General features: G+C 44.2%; 1 protein-coding gene across 4 annotated transcripts in view; it reads right to left on the reverse strand.

Annotated features, from left to right (window-relative positions):
* The window catches only part of LOC143279511 (uncharacterized), a 136,517-nt gene that overhangs the window by 6,858 nt on the left and 111,250 nt on the right, over positions 1-18,409 (reverse strand). For all 4 annotated transcript variants that reach the window (XM_076583562.1, XM_076583563.1, XM_076583564.1 and 1 more), the window contains 5 exons: positions 6,899-8,940; positions 5,817-5,903; positions 4,436-4,600; positions 2,464-2,639; positions 231-383 (listed from right to left, as the gene is read on the reverse strand). In XM_076583562.1, the coding sequence (XP_076439677.1) occupies positions 231-383; positions 2,464-2,639; positions 4,436-4,600; positions 5,817-5,903; positions 6,899-8,606 (2,289 nt within the window). In that variant the 5' untranslated portion in view covers positions 8,607-8,940. The remainder of the gene's footprint in view (positions 1-230; positions 384-2,463; positions 2,640-4,435; positions 4,601-5,816; positions 5,904-6,898; positions 8,941-18,409) is intronic.

Here is an 18,409-nt window from a genome sequence, read left to right on the forward strand (position 1 = left end):
TTATTATGTCCATTCTAGCCTCATCTCAAAAGGACACCACCAAGGAAATCATAAGGAAATCAGTCCGACAGGTTTCAAGCTTTCAATTCCTCAAGTGGTCTTTTTCTCCCGTGCCCCCCTGCCCCCATCCTCCTCAACCCCCACCTCCACACCCCCCATCATGAGTAAAGAGCTCTTCCACACCACCCTTCTCCCCCACAACCCTCTTCCACTGTTTTCTGTTGTCTGACCTGTAGTTGTGTGGTGAGGGTGTTGGTCTGTCGACAGGTGTCAGTGACCTGAGCTATGGAGAACTGGTCCAGCAGGGAGGATGGGGCCTGGGGAAAGCTGGCTGTCAGTCCCTCCAGCAGGTGGCATGCCCTCTGGCTGTAGTCCTTCAGGATCTGAGGGAAAAAACATCATCATCACCACTGGTGAGTCCTGGGGGTGGAAACATCATCACCACTCGTGAGTCTGAGGGAAGAAATGTCACCATCTCTGGCAAGTCTTGAGGGAGGAAACATCATCACCACCACTCGTAAGTCCTGAGGGAGGAAACATCATCACCACAACTCGTGAGTCCTGAGGGAGGAAACATCATCACCACAACTCGTGAGTCCCGAGGGAGGAAACATCATCACCACAACTCGTGAGTCCTGAGGAAGGAAACATCATCACCACAACTCGTGAGTCCTGAGGGAGGAAACATCATCACCACAACTCGTGAGTCCTGTTGGAGGAAACATCATCACCACCACTCGTGAGTCCTGAGGGAGGAAACATCATCACCACCACTCGTGAGTCCTGTTGGAGGAAACATCATCACCACCACTCGTGAGTCCCGAGGGAGGAAACATCATCACCACAACTCGTGAGTCCTGAGGAAGGAAACATCATCACCACCACTCGTGAGTCCTGTTGGAGGAAACATCACCACCACTCGTGAGTCCTGAGGGAGAAAACATCATCACTCGTGAGTCCTGTTGGAGGAAACATCACCATCACTAGTGAGTTCTGAGGGAGGAAACATCATCACCACCACTTGTGAGTCCTGAGGGAGGAAACATCATCATCACTCTTGAGTCCTGAGGGAGGAAACATCATCATCATCACTCATGAATAGTGGCAAAGTGGTAACATGTGTCCACATAGGAAGCCAGATAACCTGAGCGTACATTATCAAATTCCACACTCAACAGTATTTTCTCCACCTTCCACTGGACCTTGGTGGTCTTCAATCAGCGCATGTAAAAGAACACACGGCAACATAAGGATTGTCTCCCTGGCAAAATTCTGCAGATAAATCCACTCTGTGAAAACAAATACACTTGCACACAGAAAAAAGAAGAAAAAGAGTGTCACTGCACTGTGACAACATGCTCTCCCCAGGGAGAATTTCACAGAGAAATCTGTTGCGACAAAAAGTGATATGATACAAAACAAACATCATCATAATTCAGCAACCAAGTGATGAGACTGAAGGACCAAGTGATGAGAATGAAATACAATGGTCTTCAAATCTGCTAGAATTAGCATTTATTATTAAAAGCCTGCAGGACTTATTTTTCCTTGTGGACCATCATCAGCAAAAGACAGACACTGGGTATTATCATCAAGTGAAATGAAAACATTTTTCTTGCTTTTTAGTATGTGATGTTATAAATGACAAGAAATAGAACGGTTTTTTTGGGAGGGGATAGGGGTGGTGGTGGGGGGAGAGGGAATCCCAGAAATCTTTCAATAATAATTATATCAACCCTTTGGTTGCCACTTGGCAACATGCAGGGAAAACACCACAGTTGCTGCAAGGCGACTAGTACGGAGAATGCTGCTGGCGCCGATTGGTGACTTGAGCATTAAAGTTAACAAACTTGTGCTACTCTTCAATAAATAACACCAAACTTAGCCATCACTTCCTGCCTAATGTATGGGAAACATCGTTCTCATCGTTGAACCAACTTTCGTGCAGTTTGGAGTGCTTCAACACGTTCAACCAACTGTCGCTTTAGACCATGATATATGGGACAGCAAGCTGCAAGTCTAATCAAAAGTCAGTTGGCGGAAAATCATTTTGCTGCTGACAGTGACAGAGGAAAAGAGTTCGTTGTACCACATAGCAGCTAACTGACGAGTGACACAGACAGCTCTGCTGCACAGCCGGTTTTCAGCTGTACTGTGCAGCTTACTTAGCTGGCTAACAGCTGTTAGCAGCTTGAACATAGCTGACGATGTAAGGGTTAACAATAATTTTCCTGATCAGTGTCCCTCAGTGGTAGGTACATCCTTGGTCAATGACTGAGGTTTTTTTGGTTTTTTTCCCACAGGCTTTTTTTGTCCAGTGGGAGGGAGTGGTGAGGCAGCCTCATTGTACATTGTGTGTGTGTGTGTGTGTGTGTGTGTGTGTGTGCTCCCACGTGCGTGTGTATCTGCATGCGTGCGTGTATATGTACAAGGGCATGTGTGCACATGTCTGTAGACATTTACCCTGAGGTCTGTGTTGGCGATGAAGAGGTAGACCTTGGTGTTCCAGGCGGACAGGGTGTGTGTCAGCTTGGTGCTGCACCAGGCGTGGGACAGCTGGCACACTGACAGCAGGCGGCTGGACACCCCGCACACCAGGCTCAGGTCAAGGTCACACTGCGGCATCAGGTCACCCGTGTCTGGCAGCACAGAGACCACAAGGACGTCATCAGCACATGTAACAAGCACAGCATAGTTGGTGTAAGCTAACACATACAGAATCTCAAGTCCTGACTTATTTGCTAAAAAAAATTAAAAAGTCACAATCTTTAAGAGATGTCAGTTTTAAGAGATGTCACAAGAGGTCTCACCAGTTTTAAAAAACATCACATTTCAAGAGACATCACATGTTTTAACTCAGTACTGCCAGTTCGCTCCCCTGACTTTCCCCACAGACTGTCTGCATGAGTTGGTAAAGAAAGTACCCCAAAACAGTGATTAGAAGTTATGAACTGAAATTTTCTTTACTGATCAGTCATATAATGAGTTAGTTGGAGACAAAACTTCCTCCCTTCTGAATCTAACATCCAGTGAGATGATCAAAGTATCCACTGTTTTTGTTCGAAATTTGCACACACTCATGACTTGTAAATGAATCCAGGAAAGCACAAAGAGTTTGAAACAGTTTGAATTCAGCACATCATACAGCCCCGATAGGGCCCCTTTGTCTTAGTCTGTTGTCTGCCTTTTCAGATATGTCAGGTTTTAAGAGGGATCACAAGTTTTGAGACATCACTTCATCAATTTTAAAGAGACACGTTTTAACCCAGTCAACACCGGGGACTTTAAAGCCTTTGCAGGTTTCCCTGCAATTTTGATGCAGTAGAAATTAGAAATACACTGAAATTGACCGGTTTTTCCTTCAAATTGACATGTTTTGATAATGCAGGAAATACTGCTGAAGTAAGGGTATCTGGTCGTTTCACCCCACTGTCAGTTCGCCCCCAACCAGTTCACCCCACTGCCATCTTTTCACCCATAGCTGACTGTTTTATTTCACTGAGGATTGCAGCGCTCTGTTCCACCAATAAAGACAAAAACAGAATGCACCTTCTGTTTTTATTTACATACATATACATACACACAGGTTTATCGGTTTGTGCTGTTGTCCTTATTTATTTTACAGCATTTTTTTTGTCTACCTTTTCCGAAACTTTGGATACAACTTTCACAAGCTTCTTACAGCCCTTCCATTTTGATCCATCCTTACCCAATATGATCTCATAAACCTCCTTTTGCGACATCACAAATAATTACTTTACTGTCAGTGTCTAGTCTTGTTGATCATCTGATCCATTTCTCCATGCCTCTTGTTTCATTGACTCTAGAATTATGTTGTATAGTTGTATGAATCTTGGCCAAACAATATTCATATTTGTATTTCGCCACCTGTTCCTGTTTTCTGTGTTCCTAGCCATCCCTTGTTTTGGTTATCATTATTACTACCACTGGCCTTCCACAACTTCAAAGAAAACCATATACAATAAAACGTTTATATTTCATAAAGTGGTTGGAGGCGAAACGACTGTGAATGGGGTGAAACAACCTGTGGCATGGGGGCGAACTGGCAAGCTCCGGAGCGAACTGGTTGGGGGCGAAAGACATGGGGACGAAACAACCGTAAATTGAAGTTAGTTCCCTTTGCTTGCGGTCCATGCATATACCTGAGCCTTGCCAAAAGCAACACAACCCTGGGCCTTTCCAAAAGAGCTACAGCCTTACCAAAAATCCCTAGCCTTCCGCCCAAATTCCCCAGCCTTATTGAAAAATCCACATACTTAACAAAAAAAAAAAAAAAAAAAAAAAAAAAAAAAAAAAAAAAAAAGCTACAGCCCTGATCCCTTTCCAAAAAGCCTACCCCAAAAGAGCCAAACATCTGAGCCTTACCAAACGCCTTTCCCCCCAAAAAAATAAGCCACTGTGCAGAAAGCCTTACCATTGTGGGCGTGGGGCATGTTGCGACAGACCTCCTGCAGCAGGGAGAGCAGGGGCAGGTAAGCCTCCCTCATCAGCTGGGCAGAGCGCGTGCTGTACCGCCCCTCCCCCACCAGGCACGGGTAGCACTTGTCCTGCAGCTGACTGCTAGTTGCCCCACTCAAGTCTGAAACACGACATTCATACAGCAACCACGCTTATGCACTACACAATGGAAGTCTTACTGACACAAGCTTCTGGGTTGCTTGTGTTGTAACCAGTGTCTGTGTAAAGAACAAGCTAAGAAATTCTGAGGAATGTCAGTTGAAAATGCAAATATTTTCCTAATGTAAAACAGTGTTATCCATACTGGCGTTAACTGGATTCCACAGTACATCAAGTCATGCATTACTGATGTATTGCTTGGATGTAGGCTCACACAAGTCAGACTGTGTGTGGGCATGCATGCATATATCTGTGTGTGGGGCGGAACAAAGATGGAAAAGTCTTTTTGGAGTCAGCAATTAAATGTCTTTGTCATGCGTAATACCAGCATTTCATGATTGTATTACATGTTGTTGTACTGTACTGATTGTATTGCACTGAAGTTTGAACTAAGTTACATTATTTTTTGTCACAACATATTCCTCTGTTTGAAAGTTGGACTTCTCTTCATGGGGAGGGCATACACTGCCACAGTGCAGCACCACCCTTTTTCTTTCTGGCTTTTTCCTGTCTCCAAGTTGACCAGTGATGTAGTATTACTGTTATATTGTGTAATATCGACAATCACTGCTTATGTTGTGTCCAGTTCGGCACTTATGTTTTCATGTTTATATCCTGGCTTTAAAAATACTATTTTCTTCCTTGCTAGAAACAATACATGTGATGTTCATACCCTTCATATGGGGCTTTGGCTTTAATGAATAAATTCCAATTCCAATTCCTGTCTCCAAGTGTGTATGTTTTACTGCCAGAGCAGATTTTTCTATAAAAATTTTTTTTACATGAATTTTGCAGATTTTTAAAGGAGAAAAATGGACAAGTGCTCTTACGTTTCTTATCTTTTATTTTTATTTGAAAATAATGAACTGTGATGTAGTGTACACAGGTCAGTCTACCTGCTTGATGCATCCTTGAAACTGAAACTGCACCATTTTCAAGATCATCGCATCTAAAATTATTCCAGGAAAATAGTCATTTTGATCCACTACTATTATTCACAAATCATACATGCAGGTAAGCAAGTGCATGAAAGCAAGCTTAATCATGAGCATAACATGTTCACATTACATGCGTACACACTTGATACTAACATGTACACACACACAATAATACTCTTCACACACAAACAGAAACATACACACACATTACCCAGCCCAAGACAGAAGGAAAGGACTTACAAGTGTCCCAGGCAGAGAAGGCTGACAGAGCGTGGAGACGAACCACCACCCCCAGCAACGGAGACACACTGCCAGCAGGGAACATGTCTGGAACAGGTGTCACACACACAACCATGCCAACTGTCTTTATAATATGCTGTAAGTATAAAGTCTAACAGATATACAAGAAAGGTCACCGTACACACGCATGTGTGGGCTTACAAGCATACACATGCACACGCGCAGGCATGCAAATACATGTATGTTCTCTTCTTCATGATACAAACATACATAATGTGTATGCGTACACACATGCACACACACACACACACACACACATATATATATATATATATATATATATAGATATGCTCATTAGTATACATACCAGTAATTACCCCAAGGATAGACGTTTTGTTTTTAACAAAAATGTCTCAATATTGATATTATCAAAGTGTGCTCCTATTACCTTATGAACTTAAATTTCAACATTTTTCAGATCTGTCTATCAGGCAAAGGGAAAGACATCAAAAGAAAAATAAAGAAAAGAAGTACACACACGATATGTCTACAAATGGACACACAAGTAAACACAGTAAGTACAGATACTTCAATGATCATTTCAAAAAGTATGCCTGACTTTCAACTGGACCTGATCCAGGATGCATGGTGGTCATTGCTGATCCATCAGCAGACAGAGACAAGACACAGAGAGAGAGACAGAGAGAAGATTATCTTGACAAGACACTGATGCATGCATGCATGCGATGCTGATCAGAGCAATCCCCTCTTGTTCTTCCTCTATTCTTCTCATTTGCTTTTCTTCAAAAAACTTATTCTAAAAGTCTTAACACTGCAAACTTACACATAAATAAACAGTACCATCCTCCACACCTTCCCAGTCAACCTATCAGTTCCACCTTTCTACACCAAAGGCCTGACTAAGCGCGTTGGGTTACGCTGCTGGTCAGGCATCTGCTTGGCAGATGTGGTGTAGCGTATATAGATTTGTCCGAACGCAGTGACGCCTCCTTGAGCTACTGAAACTGAAACTGAAACTGCACCAAAGACAAAAAAGCACAACCGTGTTGCGAAGGACGTACCTTTCATGCAGATGACCTCAATCATGTGTCGGATGGTGGCGATGATGGAGTCACTGAAAGTGAACACGGTTCCAATGCCTGACTGCAGCAGCCCCACCTTGCCCGCCCAGGCCGGCTCATCCAGAAACAGGTCCAGGTTGCGGCCAAAGTGCTGCCACAGCACGTTCATGTACATGGCCACAACCTGAGAGCGGATGGAAGAGTCAGCGTTGTCTCCCCATGACACTGTCTTGCGCCGGGAGTCAGAGCGCGAGAGGACTGGGGTGTCCCCCTGCACTTTGGGGTGCCTCCCAACCACGGGGCTCATCGGGGGGGCTTTGAAGTCAGCTTTGTGTTTGGACTTTGTCCTGTGTGCAGCGCCAGTGTCATTCTTTCGCAGGAGGGAGGTAGACGTGCACACGATCTGCAGAAAATTGTCCGCAAACTGCTGCTCCTTTTGGGAGAACTCTACAAGAGGGGAAGGCAAGGAGGACAGGTCTGGCACCCGGAGGCTGCCAATGTGTAACAAGGTCCCATTCAGACTGGTATGGCTCCCACGCATGTCTGAGTGATCAGAGGAACTGTCTCTGGAGACTCCTTGGGACTGGAGGTGGATGCTGCTGATTGTAGAACCCACGTCCTCCCAGAGAAAGGGAGGGTGCTGGGGGGTGTGGGTGAGGATGGACAGGAAGGCATCATTGGCAAAGAGGAACTGGTGGGTGAGCTGGGCCGCATAGCGCGAACGTTCATTGGCCAGGATACCCAGCACCTTCTGGAAGGGAATGCTCTTAATGCCTTCACTCAGGCGACCTGGTGGGTTGGCCACAGCTGCTGCGGGGTGTAGGTAAAGGCAGGAATGGGAATGGCAGTCTGGGTTTCTTTGGGCATTGTGCAACCCTTCTACCAAGGAGTGCATGCGGTACATAGACACAATATTATTGAAGTCCTCCAAACCACGAGTTATATTCCACAAGATGTCAGGGGTCAAGCTGCCCATATCACAGTGCGCTAAGACTTCAAATCCCACTTGTACTAAGCGGTCCATCACAAAAATTGCATGATCACATATTGAGGCAAAGGTCCTTTGCACAGCCATCAAATCCCTACAAAGAAAGCCTAGGAGAGGTCTCAGCCAGCGACTGGTGTTGACCCGCTGCTTTATAGAGTTCCATGCCCCGACGTGGACCCGAAGGTCCTCACAAAGGGCATTCAAGCAGTACAGTTTACTGACAGGGGCTTCCAGCACACAACCATGGCGAATAGCATATGCTGTCCTGTATTCTGCATTCAAAAGCCCCTGCAGTTCCTCCAAGAACATCTGGGCCGAGCGCACACGGTAGACACAATCTCGCAGCAGCTCCATCCACGCTCGCTCCTCAAGCAGCCTCCGCAGCTGGCTGTAGTACCCTCCCAGCTGGATGCCACGTCGGCAGTGCACAAAGTGACTGCCCCCATGGTCTGGGTTTCTCTTGCAGGCGTGGCGACCAGGCCCCAGCATGTGGAAGGCTTTGCGCAACAACTTGCACACGTCCTCAGCATCGCAGGCATCGAACACGCTCTCCACTGATGAAAAGGAGTGATCGCCATCCGCTTCAAACCCATACACATGCAGGGGCACATCAGGAGGCTCATCCTCATCTACTGTCTTGGTTTTACCAATAGCATGAATCGGCGGCAGGCGTCCAGAAGACCGAGAGCTGCTGTAGCCCTGGTACATCGGTTCATACATTTTACAGAATAATGAAGCTTGGCTGAATCAACACACACATACATACACACAAAAAATAAAATCACTGATCATTTGACGTAGACATTTTCTTTGTATGATTCTACACCTCTGGTATAACTTTTTGTGTACTACACCACATTTTGGAGGAAGTCATAAAGTCAGTTCCATATTTTTGCACACTGCTTGTCATCTCTGCAGGCTGAACACCACAGCAGTCACAATTGGGTGTGCTGAACCAAGAGCATTATGGTGCAGGGTGTACAGTTCAAGATAGTGCAGCAGCAGTCCAGTTCTTGGCATCATGGGTGTTTCTGTTCTCTGTCCTCACATCACTCTGCAACAAACAATTAGGTCATTAGTTCTAACAGGAACTTGCATTTTAATTCTTGCACCAATACTTTCATTTTCTGTATTACACTTACATTTTTTCTATGTGCACACCATTACACACATAATATAAATATTAATACAATTCAACAGCTTTCAAAACACAGTACCATAATAGAATACATAACAGAAATAACACCCCATATTATAAAGTCATTTTCTTATTCCATACATACATACATGCATTATCATTTTTTCTGTTAATAGCACAGCTGGCACAACTGGGTCATATCAGGATTTAAAACACCTTCAATACTGATCCCATAGAATCTGAAAAGGAAAAACTGGAAAAGAAAACAAAGCACAAGACATGCAGTAACTTGGTGTGACAGCATTGTGCTCAAGAATGTGGGGATGGGGGTGGGGTGGGAGGGGGAAATCACAAATACATGTGTGTGCATGCGTGTCCACCAGCGAACGCACTGTATGTTTGCGCACAGGTGAGCACACAGGTGAATGGGGGAAGGGCACATGCGGGCACGTCTTCGTGCTTGTATTTGGTGTTTTTACATGTTTGCAATGAAACTTTCCCCCCCCTTTTTTTTTTATACGGAAATAATGAAGTCTGAAGTATAGTCACATTCATGCACATAGTCCCTAGGGCATCCCTCTGATGTTAACCATTTCATAAATTTTTGGATTAAAAAGAATAACCTGAAAACAAACAATATGCAATGCACAAATTGCACATCAAAAGAGGCATATAGAATGTAAAAATTGCCAGTCAGGCAATACATCTTATGTGCAGAAATAAAGAACGAAGTCAGAGTGCCCAGTTATCATCACGTCCAGAAATAGATGAAAGATATTCCAGACTTCCCAGAAAAATATATGTGAGCTGGACAAGCAAGGAAGAAAAAAAGAAAAGAAAACAAAAAGAAATGGACAAAACCGGTACATTTTTTTTTTTCATGAACACACAAAATAATAAAAGACAAAAACCCCAACTACAACCCAACAACAAAATATTAAATAAGTAAATAAATTTGATAAATACCTCATAATAGCAAATTGTGCACCTGTTGTCCCTCAAACACGACTTCAGTTTTAAGTCTGAGTATTGGCCTAGACCCTGTGATACAAACCAACAAGGGTGGTGACATCACAGCAAAAACCAGTCTTCATCCAGACTAATCACAGAGTGTTGGTACTCCTCAGCTGTCATCAAGCCACAGGCTTTTTCTGACTACATGCAATTAACCTCCCAGCACTAATAATTATTTCAGAGTGTCATTCCCATTTCCCCACACATAGTCAACAGAAATATTCTGATGCCAGAACTATCTCACCTAAAAACAACAAAAACAATAACAACAACAACAAAAATACAACCAAAGGCTACTGCAGCTTCTTCTTTTTTTTTTTTAATCTTAAATTTTTTTTTTTTTTTTTTTAAAGATTCAGTTCCATCTGTTTCCCCTTAGAGAATGTGTGTCTCCCTCCCCTTCCTGTCTCTAAATCTTCCTCCCTCCAAATTCCTGACTCCCATTCCCTCCCTTCCAAGCACTGTCTTGAGACTCCATATTGAAAGAACTTTACATTAACAGATAAACTAACTGAAGTAAACTGTGCACAATCAAACCACACACACACACTGTGACACACACACACACACACACACGTATGGGTATTGATCTCAATTTCAAAAAGCCCCAAATGAGGACTGTCTTTCAAAAGGACCTAATGAAAGGTTTCATTGCATATAATGTAAGATAATGCCAAGGCCTTGTAGTTTTTATCATGCTTACCCCCACACCCTATCCACCCTCCCAACTGATCACTATCTGCGACACAACCACCATGGACCTTCAGATACACACACAAGTAACACACCCTCCCTACACCCCACCCCACAATTCATCTTTCATTCCACTCATCGACACAGTGAGTATTAATTCCTCCTCCTCTTCACACTCCACTATCCTTCAGGTCAGGTAATAAATGCCAGTGACCCAAATTAACATGCTGAGCCCTGTATTTTGTAGGTCCTCAACAACATTCAGTAAAAGGCTACTGATCGGGATGACAGCAGCCTAGAGGACAATGGACTGTGGGCAAACTGTGTGGAAGTATCCACTGTGTAAGCTGAGTCAGCATAACAATATGCACTCTAACTGGGTGAACACTGCAGTCAAACCATGGCGGCTGTTCTCTACTCACTTACTACTGTGGGTGTTCTAGCAAGTTGTATATATACACACTCATGCCAAACACATTTTCCCCATACATAATTTACCAATCAATTCTCTTCTAAACAAAAATTCATTGGGAAAAAAAACCAAAAAAAATCCCTACAAATCCAAACTATTTCCCATTTCCAGAAAATACTCAGGTCAAAAAGAGTACTAACAATCACATGTAACCAAGCTGGTTTTGATTTGACTGTCTTGAATATAAAGTTAAAATATCAAAACTTCAAAATATAAATTATGTTTGAATACAAATCTATCAAAACTTTTCATAAGGAACATGTCCTCCCAGCATATTTTTACAGACTTTCCAGACTTGAGCACTGACATCAAAATCAAACCAATTAGCTTTTTAAAAAATGTACCATTCATGACTTATTGTTATCTGTAATTTTTATCAATAGTGAACACACTCAGAGAAACACACACTTCAATACACTGACAAGTGCACAAAATGACAAACTCACCACGCTAACTACAGCAATCTCTTCTCTAATAGTTTTCTGTTTTTAGGCAAAAGCAGCAAACATGTTTTGTCCTCCATTTCTTCAGCTGATAGCCTCCATTGCTACAACCAAACTCTACAATGAAGTGGCATTGTACATACAATAAAAACAACAAAATATGAAGCTAAAGTCAAAAAAAGAAGCCTGCTGTTTTGCACATTCTGCCTCTCTCAGTTGCCTCTGTTACAATTTTGGAGAGCTAATCAACTTTGAGATCACAGATCATGTGACGCACCTCTAGAAGTCATGTAACACAGAGCTCTCCAGCAGTCTTCATGAAGATTGTGGTACTTTCAGAATCCACAAGGCTTAAGGTGCAGTTAGGTACCTTAAGAATACACAGGCTAATAATACAAAAATGTATCTTCAAAATTCACAAAGATTACAGTGCAGATTGTTATCTTCTGTATGCATGCAAGATGTGGACATTCATGCTGGATTTGGAAAGAATCCAAGCCATGGAAATGAGGTGTTTTTGAACACTACTAGACACCAGATTCAGTCTATCATCATCATCTTAGATAAACAGACTATAAATGAATAAATGACGAGAGAAAAAAAAAAAAAAAAAAAGCACCAGACACTCATATCACCACTGAACAAGTGTGCCAAACCACCAAGCAGCACATTTGACCATTTAAAGGTCTCCTGATATTAGTTAAGAAAACAAAGCTACATTGGTATGACTATATAACAAGATTCAATGGCCTTGCTGAAACATTCTTCCAAGGATCTGCTGAGGGAGTGAGACGGCGGGGAAGAAAAAAACAAGGACTGACAATATTGCAGAATGGATGGTGAACCATTTCCAAAAACCTAAACTTCAACACACGACCAACAGATCTGGTGGATTCTTATGTGCAGGGCCTAACGACTCTTCGCAGAGTAATGGAGTAGGAAGAGGAGAAAGAAAGAAAGAAAGAAAGAAAGAAAGAAAGAAGAAGAAGGTATCTTCAGAACCCACAAAGCCTATTGTGCAGTTTAAGTTATGTATATAATGTATCCAGAAGTCAGGTACTTTCAGTATTGACAGCCTAAATCATATTTCTGTGAGAGATTCACTACAAGGAATTACCTTCAGAATATGCCAGGCTAACTGCGTGACAATCAACATCCACCTTCCGCCACCTCTGGGACATGTTAACCTGAGAATAAAAACTAGACCCTGGAATGGACAGTGATGGAACAGGCCATGCACGAATGTCCCATGGTGTGCCCTCTCTGTGTGTGCTACATTCTGCTTTGCTTGCTTTCTGTCTGTTTCTCTGCTGGTCTCATTCCTCATTTTCCTCTCTTACTCCCTTTATTTTTCTCCCCTCTTTTCTCTCTACCCCACCCCCCCTCCCCGCCCCCCTTCTCTTTCTGTCCCTTACCGCTTCTCTCTCTGTGACCCTATCTTTCACTCTGCCCCTTCTCTCACCCCCCCCCTCCCCAGCCACCCCCATCCCCACACCCCTCTCTATCGCGCGTGCATCTGTCACCCTGTCCTTCCTTGGCCCCATAATCACTACGCCGCTTCAATCAAGAGCCCCCTCCCTATTCCACCAGCCCAACCGCTCTCCGTCCTCTCTCCCTCAACCCCTATCGATCTCTGGCCACCGTCACTAGCCCCCCCCCCAAACATTTCCACCATCATCAACCAACTCTACTGCTGTTTTCGCCCATTACAGCTCCGAGACCACAGCGTTGGGGAGTCCGTTCCGGCTTTGCCCGTCCTACCTCGTGTCTTGTGGGTCGACTGGTTGACTGTTTCTGACTCATCTCTAAGTGGGAGAACTTACATACGCATATACCACCGCTCTTTGTTCACCCCCCCCCCCCCACACACACACACACAACCACAGCTAGAAACTTACAAAACAAACTAAAAAAAAAAAAAGTCTAATACTTACTGGTTCTATGAGAGACAGACGAATGGACAATTACGTTCTTGTTTCCATTCGTCCAAGTGCACGTGACCGACTTTGACCGATAAGTTTTTTTGTTTTTTGTTTTTTCATGCATCCGACCCGCAAACCTCTTACACTGTTGTATCTTACAGAAATTAAAGTGACAATGACGACACAGGCCTAGCACCAAATCGCCGCCACCACCATCCATCAGTCCCTTCCCTCAGGTTGCCGTACGTTAACCTCCACCCCTTCCCCAATGGCTCTATCACTCCCAAGTTTCAGTCGTGTGGGCCGGGAGGGAGGTCGTATTTGTGAGGAAGTTGGACGCTGTGAAGTCGCTAAAGGGCTTGTGCTTGTCTCGTGTCATGAGCTTCCCTGGTTGTACGAGGGATGTTCGTTAAGATTAAGCCTTTTACTCCCCGTTATTGTAGGAGGCTGAAATTGGACAGGTATACTAGTACATACCTTTAAGTTCACGTGGTAATTTGCATCTCTGAACCCATAAGTTTCTCTTTCACAGGTGCTATGGTTGAGGTGTAAGGCGTGATAATGGAACCAGTTGAATGCAGAATGGTCATCAAGTTTCTGAGGCCGCACACCAAAGGAGACGTTTGACGGGATGAAAGAGACCTATGGGGAGGATATAACGTATGACGTAGTCACACACTGGCATCGTCAGTTCAAGTGTGGTTGGACATCGTTGGAAATGACTAATCCCGGGCGACCATAATCCGCCACTGCTGAAGACACCGTCCAGCAAGTGGATGCCTCGCCAACTGGCCCAAGATGTCAAGATTTGTGTGGGGTCTGTGGAAAAAATCATGAATGATCATCCACACATGCGGAATTTGTCTACACGATGGATTCCCCAGTTGCTCACACCTTTCCAGAAGCAGAAACGAGAGACGTGCTCCAAGGCTCTTTTGGCCACGTACAAAGAAAACCAGGAGGGCTTCTTTGACAGACTATCAAGCAGGAAGAAACATGGGTCCAGAGATTATAGCCCAGTTCAGGAGGCCATCAAGACCGAGAGGCGTGGCATACTGGCCAAAGGTATCTGCCTCCTGCAACACAAGCCCCGGTTCACAACACGCATGTTGCCCATACAGCAGCACGGCCGTGCGGCTATGAAATCCTTCCTCACCCCTTTACTCCCGACCTCGCACCACCTGACTTCCACCTCTTTCCAACCATGAAGTCATTTTTGAAGGGCAAGCACTTCCCAGAACGATGAAATTCTTATTTCCGATATGAAGTCGTGGCTTCTGGTGCCGTCTGCAGACTTCTACAGGAAAGGTCTTCACAGCTGCATAAAGCGATGGAAGAAGCGTGTCACCCTTGGTGGTACATATGTAGAGAAAGACTATTAACTGTGCGAAGTTTCGTTCTCTCAGTCCATGGGAAGTGGGCCAGGGGAAATCTTTGATGAACATCCCTCGTAGTACGTTGGTGGTCCATCTTTCGTCACTGTTGCTGCAGTGGTGCGAGTTGTCGGCTTAACGTATAATGTGTTCTGTGTTATAATTTTGAGAGATGTTATCTACTGTATTCTCTGTTGAGTGTCATGTTGTGTCGTGTCGTTGTGCACAGCGTTACAATAATGTGTCATGTGATCTTGTGTGTACATAGTACTCGTGTTTCCGTTTCAAATGAGAATTTAAAAAAAGAAAAGAAAGTACAAGAAAAAATATCTGCATTGAACACAGAAGGGGGGTGGGGGCGTGGGGGATGGGTGGGGGGCGCTGAAAAAGAGAGGCTGACTGGCAAGGTGTCCACATACACTGAGAAAGGAGGACCAATATACGGACAAACAATCAAGATTTCCTGAAATAACTCACCCCAGCTCTTATCAGGCCGTATAACTCAGCTGTTGGATAAACAGAGAAGCATCATTGAAGATGGGAATGGGGAATAAAAGATGGCTAAATTAAAGTTCACGAAGACGCCGCAGCGATATTTCCGACACAGTAAATATCTTTTAAGAATCACTATCAGAGATCCCACGTATACCATTAACACACAACGATCACACGCACAGACACACAAACAGAGCAAATTAACACAGCACCCATTCTGACCGAGCAGACAATGGCCTGCAGCGAAAAGATCTTTCGTACTTCATTACCCCGCTTCCACCTCAACCCACCATCACCGCTGATCCTCCGCTCTCCCTTCCCTTGCCACCCTCCAGTCCATGCGACAGGAGCCCGAGGAGGGAGGGGTTCATGACCGCTCTGTTCGAACTCATTCACGCATCAGAAAACACCGTGCAATCCTTTGGGTCTGGCATCCCTGTGGCATTTTTCACTTCGAGCACGCGCCGCGCGCGCGCGCGCGTGTATAATGTAATTCTACTGCAGCCTCTGTAAAACAAATGTACAGTTTCGCCGGCTGCTCCGATGTCAGTACCGACTAGCCAGGCTATTATCAACCCCCCACCCCTGCCCTCCTCTGAATATATACATATTACACACACACACACACGTATATACAGATTGTGGTGGTGCTTGGCGCCCTCCCTTACGCCGGACTCTTGCCTCCTTTACCACCAATCCCACAACACCAACAAAATCACCACCACCACCACCCGCAACGCTCAAACAAAAGACAGTAACTAAAACAAATAACCCACACAAACACCCCCCCCCCCCCCCCGCAAACCCCCCCCCCCAAAAAAACAAAAAACAAAAAAACAAAACAAACAAACAAAAAAAAAAACAACAAACACCCACTCATTCACAAAAACTCAACTCAACCCCGCCACAACACACTAACAACACAATCGTCCCAACACAGCAAACAAACAACACCACGGACCCTACAACCCCCTCATAACACACTTCCCCCAAAACAACAACAAAAAACAAAAACTACAATCCCGAATAAAAAAAAAATAAAAACATACAATACTCCCCCTCCCCAACCCACCCCCCACTCCCCAACGACCCCACAAATCTTACCACCAAAACAACAACCAAGAACTTGACCTTACGTGCACAGCCCATGCATAGGTCGCTAAATCCCACACATAAGGGGTGGGGGGCGGGGGGCAGAACAAAGGAGGCAGACGGACACACAGATCAACACATGTCAGTGGGCATACTGTGCTGCTGTTGTCTGATCGCTGTGGGCACTGTCTATAGCTCTGAGCTTTCTCCTGTGTGTGTGTGTGTGTGTGTGTGTGTGTGTGTGAGAGAGAGAGAGAGAGAGAAAGAGAGTGTGTGTGTATGTGTGAGTGTGCGCGCGCGCGCACACACCCTAATTCTCTTCCACACACAGATACAGACACATATACACACACACAAACAACAACAACAAAAAACAGCAACAACAACAAAAACACAAAAAACAAAAAAACCAACGCGTGTGCACCAGTGAGTTTTAATTCTCTCCGCTAAAGCAATATTATTGTCTGCCTGCAGAACAGCAGTCAAGCCCTTCAGGCACCACAAAGTGATCAATCACGTATAAACAGTCTTCAGCTAGTCTTCGGACAGAACGAGCCGCTCTGCTTAAGCAAAAGATTCTAGACCTTAACCTGTGCCTGTTTTGTATGCGTATCTCTCACCGCTACCCTCATGCCCCTCTCTCAAATGAAACGCACATTCACACACACACACAGACGCACACATTCACAGAGACGCTGACACACATGAGCCTCACCTCAGTCACACAGATTATCGATCAAACACACACACACACTCTCTCTCTCTCGAGTAGAAATTGTGTTCACTCTGTAACAGTGATTTAGCGAGTAAATATAGGAAGATTACACTTGCAATCCTGTAATTTTCAAACCTCTAGTAACAAAATTCAGCATCTCAAGTCTTCTCGCTAAGGATCATATTGATCAATATACATGTATATTCTGTCGTCCTGTTCCTGACCTACGTGTCGTGTTTGCATGCTGTTAATGCGATGTGATGCAATGCATTTCTCTTTGTTACGACAGATTTCTCTATTGTGATATTCAAGTTGCTCTCGCCAAAAAGAGCGTATATCTGCAGGGCTTGATAGCGCGCGCTCAGCACACCGCTCATTAACTCCTATTCGCTCAGAAAAAAATGAAATCGCCCGGCCAGTGCCAAACAGCCAGTAGTCCCGATACGGCAAACGTCATGCAGTTTTCAATAGAAACTTTGATGAAATAAACCCCATTATATATATATATATATATATATATATATATATATATATATATATATGTGTGTGTGTGTGTGTGTGTGTGTGTGTGTGTTTGCGTGCGTGTGTATATATACAGCTGAAAGAGGGGCGGTGGATGGGGAAGGCGAGATCGAGGCAGAGGGGGAAAGCTGAGGATGATGCACAATTTGAGGCCATTGAAGATGCGCATATGAGGAGCAGAAATTCTGTGTTTGTCTTGAGATGCAAAAAGGAGTTTATATAAATTAAAAAAAAAAAAAAAAAAAATTAAAAAGCAAAAGAAAGAAAAAAAAAGAGATCGATAGAATGAAAGACAGAAAAAGAGAGAAAAGATCGAGATTGAGAGAGAGAGGAGAAAGGAGGAGAGAGAGAGAGAGGTGGAGGGAAAGAGATGAGAGTGAGTTTCTATCAACCACACTTTGGCGCACGACTGATTTTGTGTAATCGGGCGAAAAGAGAGAAGATGGGGGTGCGTAAATGACAAAAAGAGAATGCTGAGAGAGAGAGAGAGAGAGAGAGAAAAACAACATTTATAATACAAATATCACGTTCTGGGTACACCATTCATCTGCACATGTATCGTTGTCGATCTGCCAGTTATACATATTCATTCCACTTCAGTAAACTCAAACCCATTGATATGGTTTTAAAACATGCTTTATCAT

Source organism: Babylonia areolata, chromosome 2 (genome assembly GCF_041734735.1).
Source record: "Babylonia areolata isolate BAREFJ2019XMU chromosome 2, ASM4173473v1, whole genome shotgun sequence".
NCBI lineage: Eukaryota > Metazoa > Mollusca > Gastropoda > Neogastropoda > Buccinidae > Babylonia > Babylonia areolata.